This window comes from Meles meles, chromosome 11, assembly GCF_922984935.1.
Source record: "Meles meles chromosome 11, mMelMel3.1 paternal haplotype, whole genome shotgun sequence".
NCBI classification, from domain to species: domain Eukaryota; kingdom Metazoa; phylum Chordata; class Mammalia; order Carnivora; family Mustelidae; genus Meles; species Meles meles.
The window spans coordinates 72,285,983-72,309,566 of record NC_060076.1 but is presented as its reverse complement, the minus strand read 5'-3'; the positions used below and the strand labels follow the sequence as shown (position 1 = coordinate 72,309,566).

General features: G+C 38.4%; 1 protein-coding gene across 1 annotated transcript; it reads right to left on the bottom strand.

Annotated features, from left to right (window-relative positions):
- Window positions 1-22,772: 22,772 nt before the first annotated feature.
- On the bottom strand, window positions 22,773-22,990 carry LOC123953334 (mitochondrial import receptor subunit TOM5 homolog). Its single transcript, XM_046023493.1, has one exon. The coding sequence runs from the start codon at window positions 22,988-22,990 to the stop codon at window positions 22,835-22,837; it is 156 nt and encodes a 51-aa protein (XP_045879449.1). The 3' UTR covers window positions 22,773-22,834.
- Window positions 22,991-23,584: the final 594 nt, after the last annotated feature.

Below are 23,584 nucleotides of genomic sequence, written 5' to 3'. Positions count from 1 at the left end.
AACAGACTCTCCTCCATAACTGCTGGAACTCATACAGGAATTAAGTAAAGTGTCAGGATATAAAATCAATGCACAGAAATTAGTTGCATTTCTATACACCAACAGCAAGACAAAAGAAAGAAATTAAGGAGTTGATCCCATTTACAAGTTCACCCAAAACATAAGATACCTAGGAATAAACGTAACCAAAGAGGCAAAGAATCTGTATTCAGAAAACTAAAAATACTCATGAAAGAAATTGAGGAAGACACAGAAATGGAAAAATGTTTCATGCTCATGATTTCAAAAAACAAATAATTTGAAAATGTCAATGCTACCTAAAGCAATCTACGCTTTTAATGCAATCCCTATCAAAATACTGTCAACTTTTTTTTTTTAAGAAATGGAGTAAATAATCCTATAATTTATATGGAACCAGAAAAGACCCCAAACAGCCAGAGGAATGTTGAAAAGAAAGCCAAAGGTGGTTGCATCACAATTCCAGACTTCAAGCTATATTACAAAGTTGTTATCATCAAGACAATGTGGTATTGGCACAAAAACAGACACATAGATCAATGGTACAGAACAGAGAGCCCAGAAATAAAGAAAAAAAAAACCCTCAACTCTATGGTCAACTTATCTTCAACATAGCAGGAAAGAATGTCCAATGGAAAAAAGACAGTCTCTTCAACAAATTGTGTTGGGAAAATTGGACAGCCACATGCGAAAGAATGAAACTGGACCATTTCCTTACACCACACACAAAAATAGACTCTACATGGATAAAAGACTTCAATGTGAGACAGGAATCCATCCAAATCCTTGATGTGAACACAGGCAACAAATCTTCGACCTCAGCTGCCATGACTTCTTCTTACAAACATTACGAAAGGCAAGGGAAGCAAGGGCAAAAATGAACTATTGGCACTTAATCAAGATCAAAAGGCAACAGTCAACAAAACCAAAGGACAACTGACAGAAAAGATATTCACAAATGACAAATCAGATAAAGGGCTGATACCCAAAATCTATTAAGAACTTACCCAATTCAACACTCAAAGAACAAATAATCCAATCAAGAAATGGGCAGAAGACATGAACAGATATTTCTGCAAGGACATTCAAATGGCCAACAGACACATGAAAAAGTCCTCCACATCATTCAGCATCAGGGAAATACAAATCAAAAGCACAATGAGATACCACCCCACACCAGTCAAATGGCTAAAATTAACAAGTCAGGAAACTACAGATGTTGGAAAGGATGTGGAGAAAGCAGACCCCTCCTACACTGTTGTGGGGAATGCAAGTTGGTATAGCCACTCTGGAAAACAGCATGGAGGTTCCTCAAAAAGTTGAAAATTGAGCTATCCTCCAACCTAGCAATCACACTACTGGGTATTTACCCTAAAGATATAAATGTAGTGATCTGAAGGGGCACATGTACCCAAATGTTTATAGCAGCAATGTGCATAGCAGCCAAACTAGGTAAAGAGCCCAGATGTCCATCTACAGATGAATGGATAATGAAGATGTGGTGTATATATGTATATATAATGTAATACTATGCAGCCATCAAAAGAAATGAAATCTTGCCATTTGCAACAACATGGATGGAACTAAAGGGTATCATACTGAGTGAAATAAGTCAATCAGAGAAAGACAGTTATCATATGAGCTCTCTGATATGAGGAATTTGGAGGCAGGGTGGGGGTTTGGGGGGTAGGGAACGAAAAAATGAAACAAGATGGGATTGACAGGAGACAAACCATGAGAGACTCATAATCTCAAACAAACTAAGGGTTGCTGGGGGATGGGGGTTAGGGAGAGGGTGATTGGGTTATGGACATTGGGGAGGTACGTGCTATGATGAGTGCTGTGAAATGTGTAAGCCTGATGATTCACAGACCTGTAGCCCTGGGGAAATAATATAGTATATGTTAATAAAAATAATTTTTAAAACATGGTAGATGGGTGGTATAGAGCAATGGTAAACTGAACTTAGAACTCTGAAATTAGATAACATCTAGTACCAGGAACATAAAACACTACAATAAGATGGGAGTAGAGAGGTCCAAAGATGACACATAATTAGCAACAGGTAGGAAGAAGAAAATCCAACTCAAAATCTACTGCACACTTCTCCCTAGTAGGGAGAATCAATAAGTACCGGAACCCACTAGAGCTTTATTTGAACTTAATTTTTTTTATTTTGTTTGCTTGTTTATAGTTACTTATGTAGTAATTTAAATATTTTATCTCATTATGGGGGCTGGTTTCTTTTTTGGGGAGAGGGGAGCTTGGTTTCTTTAAAGGCACAACTTAACCATTATTATTTAAAGGTATAATTTAACCGAAATTAATAATGAGGGGCACCAATCCAGTAACTTAAGTGACCATTTAGGGGACCTTGATATGGTGACACTGTATTAGTTGCTAAACAATGCCTTTTTCCTTTACACTTCCAAGCCTTTGTACTTGTGCCCTGAGAATTAATTGCATGGGTTCCTCAATGATCTAAGGACAGAAGAGACTGAATGGCATCTGTTTTCTTGGGTTCTACTTCTAAGCTACAGACAGGGTACCTCGTGGTTAGTTTATCTAATTACACACTTGAAACACCAGCTGATTCTAACAAAATTCACATACTACTAATTTATCCTCATCCCCAGCAACAAAATGATGGTTTGTAAACCATTATCCTCTCAGAGAGGCTTTTTATAAAGCTTTGTTAAGGTCAGAAGGAGTCTCAGTGATGGCACAGAGTCAGCAAAAGTTGCGAGGCAAACACTGAACTGGCTGAAAGAGGCTAAGAGGCACATAAGCTCAGAATGACTTCTGCATTGTTAAGTGGTGGGTGAAATTCAAAAGAAGAATATTTCATGACATGGGAAAGTTATATAAAATTCAAATTTTAGTTCAATACATGAAGTTTCTTTGGGACATGGCCATGCTCATTTGTTTATGTGTTGTCTAAGGTAGTTTTGGGCTACAATACAGTTAAGGGTTTGAGACTGAAATCGTGTGGCCTGAAAAGGCTAAAATATTTATTATCTGGCCCTTTACAGAAAAAGTTTGCAGACCCCTACTCTAGTGATCTATTCCTCTTCCTTCCTTCTTACTTGCAATGGAAAAATGTGCTTGGTTTTGCCATTATATTGGGTTCTCAAACTGTGGCCCTCTAACAGCGTGTGTACAAGGGCGTGCACACACAGACGTGCATAAACACTCTCTCTCTCGGTCTCTCTCTTATTTTGTCTCCTTTTATTCTGCCTTCTCACTTCTGCTCTGATAACCAGGAAATCTGAACAGCATCTGGTTCAGAACCAACTCTATTTCCTTTTCCTGGCCATAAGAATGGAGTTCTTGAAAAATGGAACTGAAACTTGAAAGCAGAGAGAATCACCTTTCATTACTGCTTGCTGGCCCAGCTCCGAGAAGCCATGGTCTCTAACATATGCTACAACTTTTCTCCCAGGCTTTCTGTGTGGAGAGCATTCCAAAAGGGAACCGACCTTTCTCTTATTGTAATTTCCTATCAAAGAGCCTTGTGGCCAGAAAACAGAAGAGAAAAATTTAAAATCTGAGCACAAATGAGAAGGAGTTGGAATAACTTATCGAGTCTACAGAAAGCATTTTCTTTTTTCCTCCCTTAATTTAAATGAAAAACAGAGTATGAGCCTTGATGAATAACAAGAATTTCTATGTTCCCTTCCCCTAGGAAATGGCATTGTGAGAAAAATACTCTTTGGACACACATAAAGGGGAAGAGGAGAGGGAAAAAAAAATGAAAGAAATGCCTCAAACTTTCATGTTACTTGTAGAAGTTTGTAGATGGAACTATAGTGATAACATAATATGTTAATGGATCTGAATTTCAGAAGGGACATTTCTTTTGCACAAATATTCTGGAACTATGATTGAATGACTCTGGAAAGACAGAAAGATTCTAAGACTCTGGCACCTTCAACAGCAGCACAATGAAGTAGGAGGAGTGAGAATACCTAAACTCTGATCTTCAGGGACCAGGCTTATTGTTCTAGACATGACCCCTAAATTTTTGAGTCTCTGAGTCTCAGTTTTCATTTCCTAAATTTTTAAAGAAGGATAATGGTGCCTCTCCAACTTGCTTCAAGGGCCTCTACTGAGATTTGAATGTGATAACATATGTTAAAAGCATGTTATTGATTATATAGAAGTAATCCCTTTTCAGATATTATTTCATCACCACTTAACTCATTGAGCTTTATCTCCTTGCTCAATTAATAAGTTTCCTTTTATGTCCACAAAAAAATGGAACTTTTAAATCCAATCTCTATGTTGTAGCAGAAAATGCATTTCCTGGTGTCTACAAAAAATATCAATAAGTAAAAATGATGGACCCAGGGTTAAGATTCTCAGGGCAGTTGTACCTAATGGGCTCCCCTTTCAAGGCAAGGTAGCTGGGACTTGACTGGATAAATTACTCCACAAGCCACCATGTTCCCAGAATAAAACAATGCCAAATGTCTTCTGGAAAAAACAAAATGAACAAAACAAGAATCATTTTATAGTTCTCTAAACTCTCCAATTTGAAAATGGAACCTGTAGTCTCATTTTGCCACAGTTCTCAAATGAATGGAAGTTAGAGAAAATTTAACAGAAATAATAATGTACACTCAGAAATGCAGCCTCCTATCTACTGCAAAGTACTATCCATGCTATGAACTTGAGCTACTATTTCCTTTTATATCAGTGGTTTTTTTGTTTCATTTTTGTTGTTGTTTTCTATATCCAGGTGTAGATCATATAAACACAGTCAGGAAAAATAATATCTTGAAATAACATAACATCACTAAGAAACCACATGGATCTATCGTATTATAATATTATGCTCTTTATAAAGGTAAGTACAGTTATCATTACCAAGTTTACATTCAAGAAAATGGCCTTCTAGAGGTTAAACAGCACTTTCAAAATTACGTGCCAAGTTTGTGTATATCTGATCCTTTAATTCCAGAATGCTTACCCAGGCTTGTAATCTGTTCCCTGAGTGTTTAATGGAAATATCCATTCATTCAAAGATTCACAAAATACATACCAAGCACCAAGTAAGTGCTGGGCCCACTTGCTGCTGGGGAATCACTGGGGAGAGCCAGGGTCTCTTAAATCTAATAGATGTGGGCTTTCTACCCAGTACACAGTACTATCCCTGACCCTTCTTCTGATCAAAAGATACCTGAACACCTGGGACTCAAGCATGGTCTGCTCTCTTGGTTCTCTGAGCCCCTTCTCTCTATTACACCCCACCCTTGGCAGAGGTTTCCAGTGTCTCTTGAATATAAAAAGAGAAGAAAACTAAATTCATCATACTCCAAAAAATAGCGTTTGTGTTCTGTATGACTTGTTTCACATTATAGCTGCATATTTTTAACACCTAGAACATATATTCCTACTACTGTTACACTAACAGCACTAAAACAATACTAGATTCTGTCAGAAATCGCTCATGCAAAAGACCTTAATGTCCAATAATGGAGAAATGAGAAAATAAAGTATGGTATATTCGCTCAGTACAATATTAGGCGGCCATTGAAGGTTCTAATAACAGGAAATGTGCTTGAATAAAGAAAAGATAAAGGGAAAAAGAAAAGTCCTTGAGTAATAGTAACTTGCTTCAGGGTATAAAATAGCCACATCCTTTTTATTATTTTAATTGATCACTTACAAATGCATCTGCTTCTACTACTGGCAGGCAATTTGGTCTCCCATGTCACCCCCAACCACAACTCTGTAGACCAAAAACTTCTACCATTCTTGCAACATGGGGGACAGCCACAAGCCAGAGGTAGCCCTGAGGCCGTGGCCACATCCGGGGTGGCTGAAACTAGAGGCGGGCCCCACGGCTGCACTGCAGCTAGCTGGGAACCCCACTGCTGTCGAGCCATGACCTAGCACCTGGTGGGCCAGGCCTGGGACCATATGAAGGCTCATTTCAGGGTCTGCTAGAGCCAGACCTATCTTACGCCTTTGTCTGAAACTTGTCAAAGCCCCAACTTTTTTTCTTTCCCTGTGAGTTCTCCTTAGTTACTACTAGAGTTCCTTCCTGTCAGGGGCCTCAGTCAGGGACACTGTGGCATCTTCCAAATTTGTCTAGTATTAAATCTGGGGTCTTTTAGGGCTGCTAGACTTCTGATGAAAAACTGGCTCACAAGCTTCACAAAGGTTCAGGGGTAAGAAAGGGAGACTTTGCTAAAACCAGAATGCTATGGTCTGTCCTTCAAGGCCAAACACAAAAACACCAGAACAGGCTACCTAAGCATTTACATAACTAAGGTAAGCCAGTCACTTTTCTTTTTCTCATAATAAGGAAATTTTTTCTTAAGGTAACTTTCTGGCTCACACTCTGAAAAAGAGACTGTATTATATTTTAAAATTCCACCTCACCACTTTGTTACCTTGATGATTTTAAAAATATATTTTCTTAAATAATGGGTTAAAAAACTGGATATCCAGTTATAAAGGGGAGAGGGCATCTGGAAGGAACCTGCAGGGAATTCCCCCTTTACTCATAACCTTACTTCATGAATAGCTGCCCAGGGGAAAGGAAAGGAAAAGAAAGACGAGACTTTCCTGCTCAGCCCCAAGCAAAGGTGTGACATAGATGCGATCACCACGCTAGGGATGAAAGGGAATACATCTGCCCAAAGAAGGTGAGTCTCCAGACTGTGGGTGGCCCTGGCACCAAAGTGATAAAACTCAGGCACATGGTTGCATTAGGGGCAGTGTTCTGAGAGGTTAGAAGCTGGAGGTGGGGCAGGGAGAAGGAAACCAGACTAGAAGAAAAGAGGCTGCCAGCAGTATCATGGAATGACACTGGAAATGTCACGCAAATGACATGGAAAGAATAAGTGAGAACCTAGAAGAAAGTGCTTGGCCATGAGACATGCCTGTTGAATAGCCCCAGACTTATGCCAAATATATGTTATGCAGAAATACACATTACATGATATAATCAATGCTGTAAAGGAAAACAATATATGTAAAATAGGAAAGAAATACATGAAAATAGTAACTGTTGTTCTCTCAATGGTGGGAATATAAACCATTCCTTCTATTATTCCTTCTTACTGCTGTTTTACAAAATTTTCAAAATAATTATGTACTGCCTTTTTTAAAAAGATTTTATTTATTTATTTGATAGACAGAGATTGCAACTAGTCAGAGAGGCAGGCAGGGAGAGAGAGGAGGAAGCAGGCTCCCTGCTGAGCAGAGAGCCCAATGTGGGGCTTGATCCCAAGACCCTGGGATCATGACCTGAGCTGAAGGCAGAGGCTTTAACCCACTGAGCCACCCAGGCGCCCCTATGTACTGCCTTTTAAATTTACAAAATTATTTTTAAAAAGTAAGTAGTTGAACTTCTTAATGATTAGTTCTTTATGGACTAACTCATAAAATAAGCAATGTAATGCTCCTTTACTTTTTAGGAATATGCATTTCTTTTTCATTAAAGTAACAGGAAAATGCTATAAGGTTTGAATTTGCCTGTGGCTTAGTTGTTTGGTAAACTCATACTTGGCACAAGCATTAGTCAAATAGCACATAAACTGTTTGTATAAGGAAAAAAAAAGAAATGTTCTTAACAGTATTTATCAAACTATCTTATGCAATTTGCAGCCTGGGGTTAGAAACCAGGATCTTGGACACATACTTCAAAAATCCACTGCACTTGTTGCCTCCTAGAACATCAGGCAGATGCCAAAATGGCAAAAAAGATAGGTTGTTAAAAAGTTCAAATGAGGGGCACCTGGGTGGCTCTGTAGGTTAAGCCTCTCTGCCTTTCGGCTCAGGTCATGATCCCAGGGTCCTGGGATCAAGCCCTACATCGGGCTCTCTGCTCAGCGGGGTGACTGCTTATCCCTCTCTCTCTCTCTGCCTGCCTCTCTGCCTACTTGTGATCTCTCTCTGTCAAATAAATAAATAAAATCTTTAAAAAAAATCACTTAAAAAAGTTCAAATGAAAATGTTAACAAAAATTGAAGAACAAAAGGTAGATCATAACAATATGGCCTGATTTTAATGAATACTTTTACTTTGTATAATTACACATAATCCATGTCAAGTGGTAAAAATTCTAAGAACAAAACAAAACCCCAGTGAGATGACCGCTAATGATACAATAATGTGGACTTTGCAGAATTGTTTTAGATATATTATCTTGTTATAATAATATATAGATAGTATCACCTGATAAAACTGAAGTTTTTAAAAAATGCATTTATCCAATTAATCAACAGCAACTTGGGTTTTCTTATCTCAAAGTCCAGAACTTTTCTCCACTTAGAAAAAAATCTGTGTATATAAACCAAAGCATAAAACCCTACACCAGCCTGTTAGAGATTCTAAAGAAAGTATACCATCTTAATGAAAAAATTTAAAGTAATGCACCTAATTAAGTAGCTACTTATAATACTCCAAAAGCCATGAAACCTGTCTTGATTTGGGTTCCCCCAGAAGCGTACTCTGAGAAGGATTCAAATGCAGGTAGTCAATTTGAGAAGTGATCCCAGGAAACAACAGTATGGAAGTAGAACAGTGGAGGGGGACAAGAAAGAGAGAGGGAAAAGAGAGAGAGAGAAAGAGAGAAAACAAAGCCAGTAAAGTTTGTTATCAAGCCAGTTACTACTGTGGGCATCTGAGGCTTCATCTCCCTGGGAAGCTCTAGGAGACGGTATAGAACACACTCCAGAATTATCTCAACTGTACGAAGCTGGGTATTTATGCACCAACATCCTTTCTGCCACTGGCTTAGAACTTGTACCAGAAACATTAACTTTCAGAACTTCTGGCCTGTCCTCAATGCAAGCCAACCTGTGACCATAAAAAAGACCTCTGGCTGGTGCATGTCTGCAGTCCTCAGCATGTAAAGTGAATAGCAAGGAGATATGGCCAGAACACTGGCATCAAGTGCTATAGTACCCAGCATGAGCATCTTTTTCTGGGTGACCATTTATGTAATGTTTACCTCTAAGCATATTACATACTAGTCTATGACTTGGGTACTATTACTATTCCCATTTTTCTCAGATGATAAAACTTAGGGACAAAGAATAACAAGGTCGCACAGCTGGAATTTGAACTCAAGCACTCTGATTCCAGAGTCCACACCCTTACCCATTTTGGTATGTCACCAATACTATGGCTATGGCTAGTCAATGCATATGAAGAATAGTCAAGGAGCTTGGGGAGAGGTTCTCATTAGGGCTCTGAGAGAAGGGATGGTGACTCCTTCCTCATCAATTCTCATTGACTCCACAAAAGACAGACTCTGGTGTTTGTGGACCTTGCTACCACAGGTCAGCCAAGACCACAGCATCAGAAAATGAAGGCCAGCAACAGAGTCATTTCCCTCTCACTTGCTTTCCACACATTGTCCACATGGGAACCTCTAGATTTTCCAGAATTTCTATTCAGAATCTAGTAGTCAGGCAGTCATTTTAAGACACCATAATTTTCAATAACAGTTTCAATTCTATGAGCCTCTAAGCCTTTCTCCCCACAGTGCTGTAATAGCCTAGGGATGGAATTAGTTTGACCAGAGACTGTGAGCAAAGGGGCAATTTAGCTCTATTTCAACTTTCTGTGTAACTGTCATGGGCACAGCATTAGGCAGGTGGTAAATTAGCTACTTGGAGGGGTCTTATCATTCTTTCTGGCCACAGAGGCATTAAAAACTCTATGGGCATCTACCAGGCAAAGGCATGAATGCTGTGAGACTCTAGCACAATTTTAGGAAAAAAATCACTTTTTCCAGGTAACCTAATTAGAAGGAACACAGCATAGTAGGCTTCTTTAAGACTATGAGCCTGAGTATCCATCTGAGTTTGGTAAACAAAATTTGGAATTGATTCTAATAGGTTTAGACACTAAGCACTCTCTGCCAACTCTTTCCAATTAAACAAAGAATAGAAACAGATGAAAAATCAATCAAAATGAAATGAAACATCCTTGATCACTTGGGATGGGATTTGAGAATGGGCCCATTTCTTTGTTGTCTTATAATATCCTGTGTCATAATCAAATTCTTCTGAGACAAATAGAAGAGCAGAATGAGCTCATATTTCTTTAATGCAATATCAGGAAAGGGGTGACTTAATTATATTTAATTCTTCCCATTTCAATAACATTGTGGATATTATTCAATTCTCTACAATTTTAAGCAGTAATATAAGTATATATACATACAAAAACAAACAAACAAAACCAACTGCAGCATACATTAGATATGTTCATTCTACTCTGTTATATTTTCTAAATTCAGTAGATCTGTACTATACCTGAAATTCTCTCACCTTTCCCATGTGAGTGGGTACAGAAGCAACAAACTGCCAAGTTTGGAGGCTTCATGCATCTTTTCATTATTTTTAGGTATTACCACGGCAAGGTGTCTTCAATGTCTAGCACAGGGAAAGGTCTCAATATACACATTTATTTTCAGGCATAGTAGAATACAACAGAGCTCCTGGTCACACAGATCTGACTACTCCAATTTCATTTCAACTGTTACAATTTCCCAGTCATTGTGACTTAACATCTCAGATAATAACACCCATCTCATAAAGTCACTGTGTGTGTTAGTGAGAAACAAAGGTTCGCATTTTTTTTTTTTTGGTGCATCTCTTTTAAATTCTGCATGTAGTGACATCATTTTGGTAGCTTGAAACTGGCCATGGGGAGAATATTTATGCCATAGAAATCAGCAAAATCTATAAATCAGGGAATTTCCCCCCAGAGACCTGATTTACTAGCTCATTGTTAAAAAATAAATAACATGCAAAATGTTTAATAGCATGGCCAACTCTTTTCCCCTTCCTTCCCTGTATTGAAGAGTTTATGAAGATGGCTTTATTTCTGTATCTAGAATACTCTACTAACAATTTCACTTTATAATCAGTTATTTATTTGTTGTGGATTTGACCAGGCTGCTGCTTTTGTCAGTCATACAAAGCTATTTGTTAGGGTTACCTTGATTAGAATTTAACTACCAGGTGAAATTCCACTCTAGTATTTTGAACAATGGTGCTGCAAACCAATGTCTCTGCTACTTCACATAAGCAGAACTAATAAATGCTATGTGGGGATTTTTGAATTGTCTGGGTTCTACTGAGGAGCTGTCACTTCTGCTCAGCCTGAAATGACATCACCAAAAATGTTTTCCCTTTAATCACACTTAAGAAATCAAGCCAACCGGGGTGCCTGGGTGGTTCAGTGGTTTAAGCCTCTGCCTTCGGCTCAGGTCATGGTCTCAGGGTCCTGGGATCGAGCCCCGCATCAGGCTCTCTGCTTAGCAGGAAGCCTGCTTCCCCCTCTCTCTGCCCGCCTCTCTACCTACTTGTGATCTCTCTCTCTCTCTCTCTCTCTCTCTGTCAAATACATAAAATCTTAAGAAAGAAAGGAAGGAAGGAAGGAAGAAAGAAATCACACCAACCTGTTGCAACAGTTGGGAAAACTGATGTACTCCCAATAGTCATAAAATACTACTAAAATTATCCAACAGTATAATTCAACATACCACACTAGACAAAAATTGAAATTTGTGACACAGAAATTACCATAGATTCAGTGGAGTAGAACCTAATGCCACCCCAGAAGGTGCTGCACTTGGAAGACTGTAGAAGGCTGCTGCTGGCTTTCTAATAATATACAGGGGATGTGGCAGGAATAGTGGGTATAAAGGATCAGAGGTTCTTTCTCTTGGTGACCAGGGGGAGATTTCTTCATGAAATCCTATAAGATACAGTCTCCTTTTTGACACATAAGATTGTGAATGTTGACTAGGATTCTTCTATATACAAAATGTTGAAATATTCTTACAATTGGTTCCTCTTATCATCTCCAAAAAGTACTAGAGCTAGCACACAGCTGAAATTCCATTTCAGAGACATTTTGGAGTAATTCTGGTAAGCAGTAATATAGAATCTTGCATTAGGAAGAAGAATACAGTTGTCAAAATACTATGCCCATGTTTTGATTCTGCATGTAACTTGGGCATATTCCTTGATTTTTCTAAAGATCAAATTTTCATCTTTATAGCAGACACCCATACAGGATTAATATGAGTACTGAAGTATGGAAAATGTGTCCTATATAGTAAAAAACTATAACAAATATAAAATGTTATTACTGCTCAAACATTCTTAATCACATACTATCAGAAATAAAAGGCTTTTAATGCGAAACCTCCAATTTGGCACTAACGTAAGTGAAACCACACATGCCAGAAATCATTCTGGAATGTTAAATCATGGAGCAAAGAAGAAGGCAATATTCTAGTAATTAAGAGCTGGGTTTTCTAAGAAACAGAACTGGATGTTTTTCCAAATTTCAATATATACTAGCTGTGTGGACTTAGGCAATTTATTTGCCTCTCTAAACCTCTCTAAAATGAGGATTATGATAGGATCTAGCTCATTATGTTGTTGCTGAGAGAATGCATATAAAAGGTGGGTAGGACCATACTAGTTCTCAATAAATGTTACAGTGTTTTTTGCAGTTGTTTTTGCTACTGTTATTTGCATTTTGAAATTTCTTTTTTTTTAATACTTAGATTTTTTTTTTAAAGATTTTATTTATTTATTTGACAGACAGAGATCACAAGTAGGTGGAGAGGCAGGCAGAGGGAGGAAGGGAAGCAGGCTCCCTGCTGAGCAGAGAGCCTGATGTGGGGCTCGATCCCAGGACCCTGGGATCATGACCTGAGCCGAAGGCAGCGGCTTAATGCACTGAGCCACCCAGGCGCACCTGCATTTTGAAATTTCTGAGACAGAAAAAAATGTTCCTGCTACTGAAGATAAGAATCTCTAGAGTAAGTTAAAAGTATTTAACAAGGAGTCACAGATTCTTGCACCCCAGAATGTAAATTAATGAACCATGGTGGTAGTTAATATTGGAGCACAAAAGCAAGCAAACCAGCCTCACTTTCTTCTAGCTTCTTCCTCTTAAGCTTTCTTCCACATAAACTGTAAGAAATGTCAGTTGGAAGCAACTATTTGCATCCAAGTTCTTCTGGGAGCTACAAAGCCCTAAAAGGTGAGATTTGGCCCACCACTACTTCTCTGGGTAAAGTTTTGTGGACTTTGAGATAGCAAATTGGAAAAATGAGCTTCGGGAACCAAGACTACAGATGGCGGTGGTTTTACTGACCATAGCCGCAAAGCATTGAAAAAGGAGAAAGGAAATTTTATGTCCCAGGCAAATATATACCAAGGGAAAAAGGCACAGTCCAGAATGTGAAGTTCAAGAAAGAAAACAGGAGACTAGAAGCAAGTGGATACCAAAGGTAAACAGAGTTTGTATGCCATTGTGGATTTGCAGAATAGAAAGAATTCAGGAGGTCAAGCCTAAAACCATGATAACAGAAGGGTAGTCTCTAAGGATAACCATGCCCCTTTGTGAGGAAACTATTAGAAAAGAATCATTATCTTGTTTTAAGGTTGGTGATAAGGAATATTAGAGAACTGTTGGCTTAAGACTTCTTTTTTCTTCCTTTAAACTATCCCTTAAAAAACTAAATCATGCTTTTGCATGTAGGATTATGCAATGGGTCAATCTCAGAAAGTTTTGCTATTTTATTTACTGACATGGAATCCAAGCCTCTCTATGTCCAAGATTCTCCCAGGTTAAAACTCTTTAGAAGGGGGGGGGAGGAGTCAAGATGGCGGAGAAGTAGCAGCCTGAGACTACATCAGGTAGCAGGAGATCAGCTCGATAGCTTATCTAAACATTGCAAACACCTACAAATCCAATGGGAGAGCGAAGAGAAGAAGAACAGCAACTCTAGAAACAGAAAATCAACCACTTTCTGAAAGGTAGGACTGGCGGAGAAGTGAATCTAAAACAACGGGAAGATAGACCGCGGGGGGAGGGGCCGGCTCCCGGCAAGCGGCGGAGCAACGGAGCACAAAATCAGGACTTTTAAAAGTCTGTTCCACTGAGGGACATTGCTCCAGAGGCTAAACCGGGGTGAAGCCCACGCGGGGTCAACGTGGCCCCAGGCCCCGCAGGTTCACAGAAGGATCGGGGGTGTCAGAGTGTCGGAGAGCTCACAGGTATTAGAACGGAGAAGCCAGCTGCAGAGACAGAGCCAAGGACTGAACTCTCAGCTTGGGGTTACCTTGAACTGGTCGCGGGCTGGGTGAGCTCAGAGCGCGGCTAGAGGCTGGGGATACGGGAGTGATTGGGTGCTGTCCTCTGGGGCGTACTGAGGAGTGGGGCCCCAGGCTCTTGGCTCCTCCAGGCCGGAGACTGGGAGGCCGCCATTTTCATTCCCGTCCTCTGGAACTCTACGGAAAGCGTTCAGGGAACAGAAGCTCCCAAAAGCGAACCCAAGCCGATTACTTAGTCCGGCCACCGTTAAGGGCAGTGCAATCCCGCCTCGGGCAAAGACACTTGAGAGTCACTACAACAGGCCCCTCCCCCAGAAGATCAACAAAATATCCAGCCAGGATGAAGTTCATCTATCAAGGAGAAAGCAGGTTCAATTCCTAAGACAGCAGAGCAATTCCAGAGGAGGAGAAAGCAAAGCACGGAACTCATGGCTTTCTCCCCATGATTCTTTAGTCTTGCGGCTACTTCAATTTTTTTTTTCTTTTTTCAATTTTTTTTTCTTTTTTCTTTTTTCTTCTTCTGCTAAATTTTTTAAAACTTTTATCTTTTTCTTTTTTAACGTTTTTTGACTAGTTCATCTAAATATATATATATTTTCTTTTTTTAATATTTTTTTATTTGTTTTATTTTTTAAATTTTTTCTATTTTTTTCCTTTTTTTTTTTTTCCAGAACCTGTTTTTATCCCCTTTCTCCCCCCCCCCAACAATTAGGGGTGTCTTCTGATTTGGTTACAGCGCATTTTTCTGGGGTCTTTGCCACCCTTTTAGTAGTTCATTTGCTCCTTCATATCCTCTTACCTGGACAAAATGACAAGGCGGAAAAAATCACCACAAACAAAAGAACAAGAGACAGTACCGAAGGCTAGGGACCTAATCAACACAGACATGGGTAATATGTCAGATCAAGAGTTCAGAATGACGATTCTGAACATTCTAGCCGGGCTCGAAAGAGGCATGGAAGATATTAGAGAAACCCTCTCTGGAGATATTAAAGCCCTTTCTGGAGAAATTAAAGAACTAAAATCTAACCAAGTTGAAATCAAAAAAGCTATTAATGAGGTGCAATAAAAAATGGAGGCTCTCACTGCTAGGATCAATGAGGCAGAAGAAAGAATTAGTGATATAGAAGACCAAATGACAGAGAATAGGAAGCCGAGCAAAAGAGGGACAAACAGCTACTGGACCATGAGGGGAGAATTCGAGAGATAAGTGACACCATAAGACGAAACAACATTAGAATAATTGGGATTCCAGAAGAAGAAGAAACAGAGAGGGGAGCAGAAGGTCTATTGGAGAGAATCATTGGAGAGAATTTCCCTAATATGGCAAAGGGAACAAGCATCAAAATCCAGGAGATGCAGAGAACACCCCTCAAAGTCAACAAGAATAGGTCCACGCCCCGTCACCTAATAGTAAAATTTACAAGTCTTAGTGACAAAGAGAAAATCCTGAAAGCAGCCCGAGAAAAGAAGTCTGTAACATACAATGGTAAAAATATTAGATTGGCGGCAGACTTATCCACAGAGACCTGGCAGGCCAGAAAGAGCTGGCATGATATATTCAGAGCACTCAACGAGAAAAACATGCAGCCAAGAATACTCTATCCAGCTAGGCTATCATTGAAAATAGAAGGAGAGATCAAAAGCTTCCAGGACAAACAAAAACTGAAAGAATTTGCAAACACCAAACCAGCTCTCCAGGAAATATTGAAAGGGGTCCTCTAAGCAAAGAGAGAGCCTAAAAGTAGTAGATCAGAAAGGTACAGAGACAATATACAGTAACAGTCACCTTACAGGCTAATAATGGCACTAAATTCATATCTCTCAATAGTTACCCTGAATGTTAATGGGCTAAATGCCCCAATCAAAAGACACAGGGTATCAGAATGGATAGAAAAACAAAACCCATCAGTATGTTGCCTACAACAAACTCATTTTAGACGCGAAGACACCTCCAGATTTAATGTGAGGGGGTGGAAAACAATTTACCATGCTAATGGGCATCAGAAGAAAGCTGGGGTGGCAATCCTTATATCAGATCAATTAGATTTTAAGCCAAAGACTATAATAAGAGATGAGGAAGGACACTATATCCTACTCAAAGGGTTTGTCCAACAAGATCTAACCATTTTAAATATCTATTCCCCTAACGTGGGAGCAGCCAACTATATCAACCAATTAATAACAAAATCAAAGAAACACATCAATAATAATACAATAATAGTATTGGACTTTAACACTCCCTTCACTGAAATGGACAGATCATCCAAGCAAAAGATCAACAAGGAAATAAAGGCCTTAAATGACACACTGGACCAGATGGACATCACAGATATATTCAGAACATTTCATCCCAAAGCAACAGAATACACATTCTTCTCTAGTGCACATGGAACCTTCTCCAGAATAGATCACATCCTGGGTCACAAATCAGGTCTCAACTGGTATCAAAAGATTAGGATCATTCCCTGCATATTTTCAGACCACAATGCTCTGAAGCTAGAACTCAATCACAAGAGGAAAGCTGGAAAGAACCCAAATACATGGAGACTAAACAGCATCCTTCTAAAGAATGAATGGGTTAACCAGGAAATTAAAGAAGAATTGAAAAAATTCATGGAAACAAATGATAATGAAAACACAACGGTTCAAAATCTGTGGGACACAGCAAAGGCAGTCCTGAGAGGAAAATATATAGCGGTACAAGCCTTTCTCAAGAAACAAGAAAGGTCTCAAGTACACAACCTAACCCTACACCTAAAGGAGCTGGAGAAAGAACAAGAAAGAAACCCTAAACCCAGCAGGAGAAGAGAAATCATAAAGATCAGAGCAGAAATCAATGAAATAGAAACCAAAAAAAAAAAAAAAAAAAAAAAAAAAAACAATAGAACAAATCAATGAAACTAGGAGCTGGTTCTTTGAAAGAATCAATAAGATTGATAAACCCCTGGCCAGACTCATCAAAAAGAAAAGAGAAAGGACCCAAATCAATAAAATCATGAATGAAAGAGGAGAGATCACAACTAACACCAAAGAAATACAGACAATTATAAGAACATACTATGAGCAACTCTACGCCAACAAATTTGACAATCTGGAAGAAATGGATGCATTCCTAGAGACATATAAACTACCACAACTGAACCAGGAAGAAATAGAAAACCTGAACAGGCCCATAACCAGTAAGGAGATTGAAACCGTCATCAAAAATCTCCAAACAAACAAAAGCCCAGGGCCAGACGGCTTCCCAGGGGAATTCTACCAAACATTTAAAGAAGAACTCATTCCTATTCTCCTGAAACTGTTCCAAAAAATGAAATGGAAGGAAAACTTCCAAACTCATTTTATGAGGCCAGCATCACCTTGATCCCAAAACCAGACAAGGATCCCACCAAAAAAGAGAACTACAGACCAATATCCTTGATGAACACAGACGCAAAAATTCTCGCCAAAATACTAGCCAATAGGATTCAACAGTACATTAAAAGGATTATTCACCACGATCAAGTGGGATTTATTCCAGGGCTGCAGGGTTGGTTCAACATCCGCAAATCAATCAATGGGATAGAACACATTAATAAAAGAAAGAACAAGAACCATATGATACTCTCAATAGATGCTGAAAAAGCATTTGACAAAGTACAGCATCCCTTCCTGATCAAAACTCTTCAAAATGTGGGGATAGAGGGCACATACCTCAATATTATCAAAGCCATCTATGAAAAACCCACCGCAAATATCATTCTCAAAGGAGAAAAACTGAAAGCTTTTCCGTTAAGGTCAGGAACACGGCAGGGATGTCCATTATCACCACTGCTATTCAACATAGTACTAGAAGTCCTAGCCTCAGCAATCAGACAACAAAAAGAAATTAAAGGCATCCAAATTGGTAAAGAAGAAGTCAAACTATCACTCTTCGCAGATGATATGATACTATATGTGCAAAACCCAAAAGACTCCACTCCAAAACTGCTAGAACTTGTACAGGAATTCAGTAAAGTGTCAGGATATAAAATCAATGCACAGAAATCAGTTACATTTCTGTATACCAACAACAAGACTGAAGAAAGAGAAATTAGGGAGTCAATCCCATTTAAAATTGTACCCAAAACTATAAGATACCTAGGAATAAACCTAACCAAAGAGACCTAGAATCTATACACAGAAAATTATAAAGTACTCATGAAAGAAATTGAGGAAGACATAAAAAAATGGAAAAATATTCCATGCTCCTGGATTGGAAGAATAAATATTGTGAAAATGTCTATGCTACCTAAAGCAATCTACACATTTAATGCAATCCCTATCAAAATACCATCCATTTTTTTCAAAGAAATGGAAGAAATAATCCTAAAATTTATATGGAACCAGAGAAGACCTCGAATAGCCAAAGGAATATTGAAAAAGAAAGCCAAAGTTGGTGGCATCACAATTCCGGACTTTAAGCTCTATTACAAAGCTGTCATCATCAAGACAGCATGGTACTGGCACAAAAACAGACACATAGATCAGTGGAACAGAATAGAGAGCTCAGAAATCGACCCTCAACTCTATGGTCAACTAATCTTCGACAAAGCAGGAAAGAATGTCCAATGGAAAAAAGACAGCCTCTTCAATAAATGGTGCTGGGAAAATTGGACAGCCACATGCAGAAAAATGAAATTGGACCACTTCCTTACACCACACACGAAAATAGACTCCAAATGGATGAAGGACCTCAATGTGAGAAAGGAATCCATCAAAATCCTTGAGGAGAATGCAGGCAGCAACCTCTTCGACCTCAGCCATAGCAACATCTTCCTAGGAACAACGGCAAAGGCAAGGGAAGCAAGGGCAAAAATGAACTATTGGGATTTCATCAAGATCAAAAGCTTTTGCACAGCAAAGGAAACAGTTAACAAAACCAAAAGACAACTGACAGAATGGGAGAAGATATTTGCAAACGACATATCAGATAAAGGGCTAGTATCTAAAATCTATAAGGAACTTAGCAAACTCAACACCCAAAGAACAAACAATCCAATCAAGAAATGGGCAGAGGACATGAACAGACATTTCTGAAAAGAAGACATCCAGATGGCCAACAGACACATGAAAAAGTGCTCCACGTCACTTGGCATCAGGGAAATACAAATCAAAACCACAATGAGATATCACCTCACACCAGTCAGAATGGCTAAAGTTAACAAGTCAGGAAATGACAGATGTTGGCGAGGATGTGGAGAAAGGGGAACCCTCCTCCACTGTTGGTGGGAATGCAAGCTGGTGCAACCACTCTGGAAAACAGCATGGAGGTTCCTCAAAATGTTGAAAATAGAACTACCCTATGACCCAGCAATTGCACTACTGGGTATTTACCCTAAAGATACAAACATAGTGATCCGATGGGGCATGTGTACCCGAATGTTTATAGCAGCAATGTCTACAATAGCCAAGTTATGGAAAGAACCTAGATGTCCATCAACAGATGAATGGATAAAGAAGATGTGGTATATATACACAATGGAATACTATGCAGCCATCAAAAGAAATGAAATCTTGCCATTTGCGACGACATGGATGGCTAGAGCGTATCATGCTTAGTGAAATAAGTCAATCGGAGAAAGACAACTATCATATGATCTCCCTGATATGAGGACATGGAGAAGCAACATGGGGGGTAGGGGGATAGGAGAAGAATAAATGAAACAAGATGGGATTGGGAGGGAGACAAACCATAAATGACTCTTAATCTCACAAAACAAACTGGGGGCTGCTGGGGGGAGGTGGGATTGGGAGAGGGGGAGGGGGCTATGGACATTGGGGAGGGTAAGTGCTATCGTAAGTGCTGTGAAGTGTGTAAACCTGGCGATTCACAGACCTGTACCCCTGGGGATAAAAATACATTATATGTTTATTAAAAAAAAAATTTGGAAGGGGAGACGAACCATAAGAGTCTATGGACTCTGAAAAACAACCTGAGGGTTTTGAAGGGTCAGGGGTGGAAGGTTGGGGGAACAGGTGGTGGGTAATAGGGAGGGCACGTTTTGCATGGAGCACTGGGTGTTGTGCAAAAAGAATGAATACTGTTACGCTGAAAAAATAAATAAAATGGAAAAAAAAATTCTTTAGAAGGTACATGTGTCAACCAAGAGTCTAGAATAACAATTAGAAGTGAACACAGAGTAGACAAGTTGTTGCCAGGGGCTGGGATAGAGTGGGGGAGGTGATCAAGAGAGGTTAGTAAAGGAGACAAACTTATAGCTATACTATGAATAAGGTCTGAGAATCTAATGTAAAACATTTTGACTATAGTTGATAACACTATTTTGTATAATTGAAATTTGCTAAGAATAGAATTTAAATGTTCTCATCAAAAAGAAAAAGAAGAAGAAAAATATGTGGGGACTTAAATAACCTCTCACAATGTATTTGTATATTGAATGTTTAAAGAGTGATCACAATTTTCAATGTAAAAACTACCCAAACCCTAAAAGAATCAGTTTTCTTTAGTACAATGCATAATAAACTAGAAGGCTTAGCTGCTAAAACCTCAAAAGCTGCCTTCAAGACAAAATCTCAATCTATTTTTTTATGAAGATGGCATGTTTATTTTTAACTCTTTATTGAATCATAATACAAATACAAAAACAAGTTGTTGAAGACCAAAATTCAGTGGAGTAAATTGGAAGATCTAATTGGCTTTATTCAAAGATTCATGAGCATCCCATCGAATCCCGTTGAGAGGAGTGCTGATAGAGCCCTGCCCCTCCCCCAAAATAGGGTGACCCTGCTGGAAGTAATCTCTTCTTTTATTTATGATGTCCTTGTCCCCGCCCCTTCTCTCTATGAAAGCCTTCTACTTTGTAGGGCTCAATCTATTTCTTTATGTCAATCTTGATTCCTTTCTCCAAGAATCAAAATCGTCAAAAAATTTTTTTAAAGTTCATTATCAGAAAAAATCCACAAGTATTTCGAATGCACAGGACAAGAAGGAAACATTCATAACTTGAGTCTGAAATAACCTTGTCTTGTTCATAGTAAAGCAGAGTGCTCATTAACAAAATGTGTCAAGAGCAAGCTGCATTTGGAAGAGAGCACTCTATGACTTAAGACTAAAATTTGTGAGAAAATAATTTTCCTCTTGCAATTTTCCAAGATTTCCTGGATTTCCTCAGGATCTCGGGGTCCTGGGATCGAGCCCCACATCGGGCTCTCTGCTCCTCGGAGATCCTGCTTCCTCCTCTCTCTCCCTGCCTGCCTCTCTTGCCTGCTTGTGACCTCTGACTGTCAAATAAATAAAATCTTTAAAAAAAAAAGATTATAGCTTTCTCTGATGGTATTTCAATGTTTTCATTCATGATCTCTCTGAAAATCAAGCATGTCTTAAAAGGCAGGAGCAGCACACATTATTGTTACATACCCTTTTTAAAAACATAAGTATAATGATTTATTCTTTTTTTAAATTTTATTCTTAAGTAATCTCTACACCCAATGTGGAGTTTGAACTCATAACCCCAAGATCAAGAGTCGCAAGCTCCACCAACTGAGTCAGCCAGTCACCCCTGATTTATTCTTAATTAAACAAAATTAAGTCTGTGTTTTGGTGAAATGTGAACTATTTTACTAATTATAGCTCTTATTATGTGAACAAATAATAAAATTTGCTCTATGTATTCCCTTTTACTATCATGCTGATGAATTCTAGTTAAGAGTATAAAGATAATATAGAATAATAAAATATTTGAGTTATGGAAGAAATTTTAGAGCTCATTTATCCAACTCTCTCTTTCAAGGTGCATGAAAACAAGTCTGAGAGAAGTAAAGTTACTTACACAAGGCCTTAGTGCTGTTAAATTGAAGGAGAAATAAGCAAAGTAGGAGTGAACCACAGCTAGATGATAACCATTATCATACACTAATAAAGCAGCTAATTTTGTGAGGACTTACTATGGTCGTTGTATGTTTTCTGATCATAATGTAATTAAGGTAGAAATTCACTGCAAAAGGATAAGTTAAAAAAGTGACCACATATTTAGAACTTACACAGTATAGTTATAAATAACCTATTTGCCAAAGAAGAAATCATCTGAAAAGAGAATACTTTGAACTAAATGAAAACTTTTTTTTTAGTCCAAAACAAGAGGAACTCAATTTAATGTAGTTTGTAATAATTATAATACTAAAGAGATCTGCAGCAAAAAGCAGGTTAAGAGAAATAAAATCCAAATTTTTTTCCTTAGTTGCTACTTTAATTAAAAATATAGACTGATGGTCCCGTGTTCAAGTGTTGTTGGGGCTGAGTGTTGGCTTCTGTAAAACAAAACTAATCATAAGGAATTCTTCAACATACATACTCCAGACAGAAGTAAAAAGGTAAACAGAAATGACTAACAAGACAGTGCTATTGTAGACATAATTCCCTTATAATTAATACTTGCTAGAAAATGGACTTTGACATTACTTACAATTATATCAGCATTCACAGAGACTGAACATCACAGGCATATGGGTGTATTATGACCCAAGATGTCTTTACTTCCCAGGTAGTTTTAAATTTTAGCTATGAAGGTCAGTCACCAGAGCCAAACTTGTTCTTAACAAGTAGAATTTTTATGTCCATTCAATCCAAGAGTCTCTTACATATTTCTGGGCCTATTCATTTGTAGATAGGAGTAGAAATTGTAACTGGGTTCCTCATATCATGCATTCACATGTGGTGCCCATCTTCATATGCTGTCCAATTTCTTTAGGATAAAAGGTGTGACTCTCAGCAGGGCCACATAGATGAGGAAGTTCCGTATGGATGAGAGCACATCTTTGCGCATCTTCCGTTTCATCTCCTCGGGGTCCAACTTTGGCGCAAGGCCCTCGATCCGGAACATCTTGGCTTTGCCTCCCGGCTTCCTGAACTAAATGAAAACTTTTAAAAAAGATGTATAAAACTTATAGAATTCAGCTAAAGCCTATGTTAAAAGAAAAAAAAAAACACTTAAGATCTATTTGCTAAATTACCTCCCCAAGAAGCTATAAAAGGAATAATAAATTAAATACCTCAAAAAACCAGAAGGAAGACAATAATAAGGATAAAAGAAGAAATGAATGAAGTAGAAAATAAACATATAATAGAAAAGTCCAGAAAACCAATTGTTTGATTCTTTAAAAAGAAAAATAAGATTTACAAACGTCTTATAAAAGTGAAGATAAAGAAAGAAGGTAGAAAAGAACCATTACCAGAAATGAACAGTGGAGCATCATTACAGTCCCTACAGAATTAAAAAGAAAATAAAATATTATCAAAAATTTTATGCCAATAAATTTGAATATTTAGATGCAATCAATAAATTCCCACAAAACACAGGTCTGATACATAAAGAAAATAAGAAAATATGGATAGTTCCATATTTATGCAAGAAATTGAATCTGTCATAAAAATTCTTCCTAATACTTATTTTTTAAAAAAACACCTATTTTATATA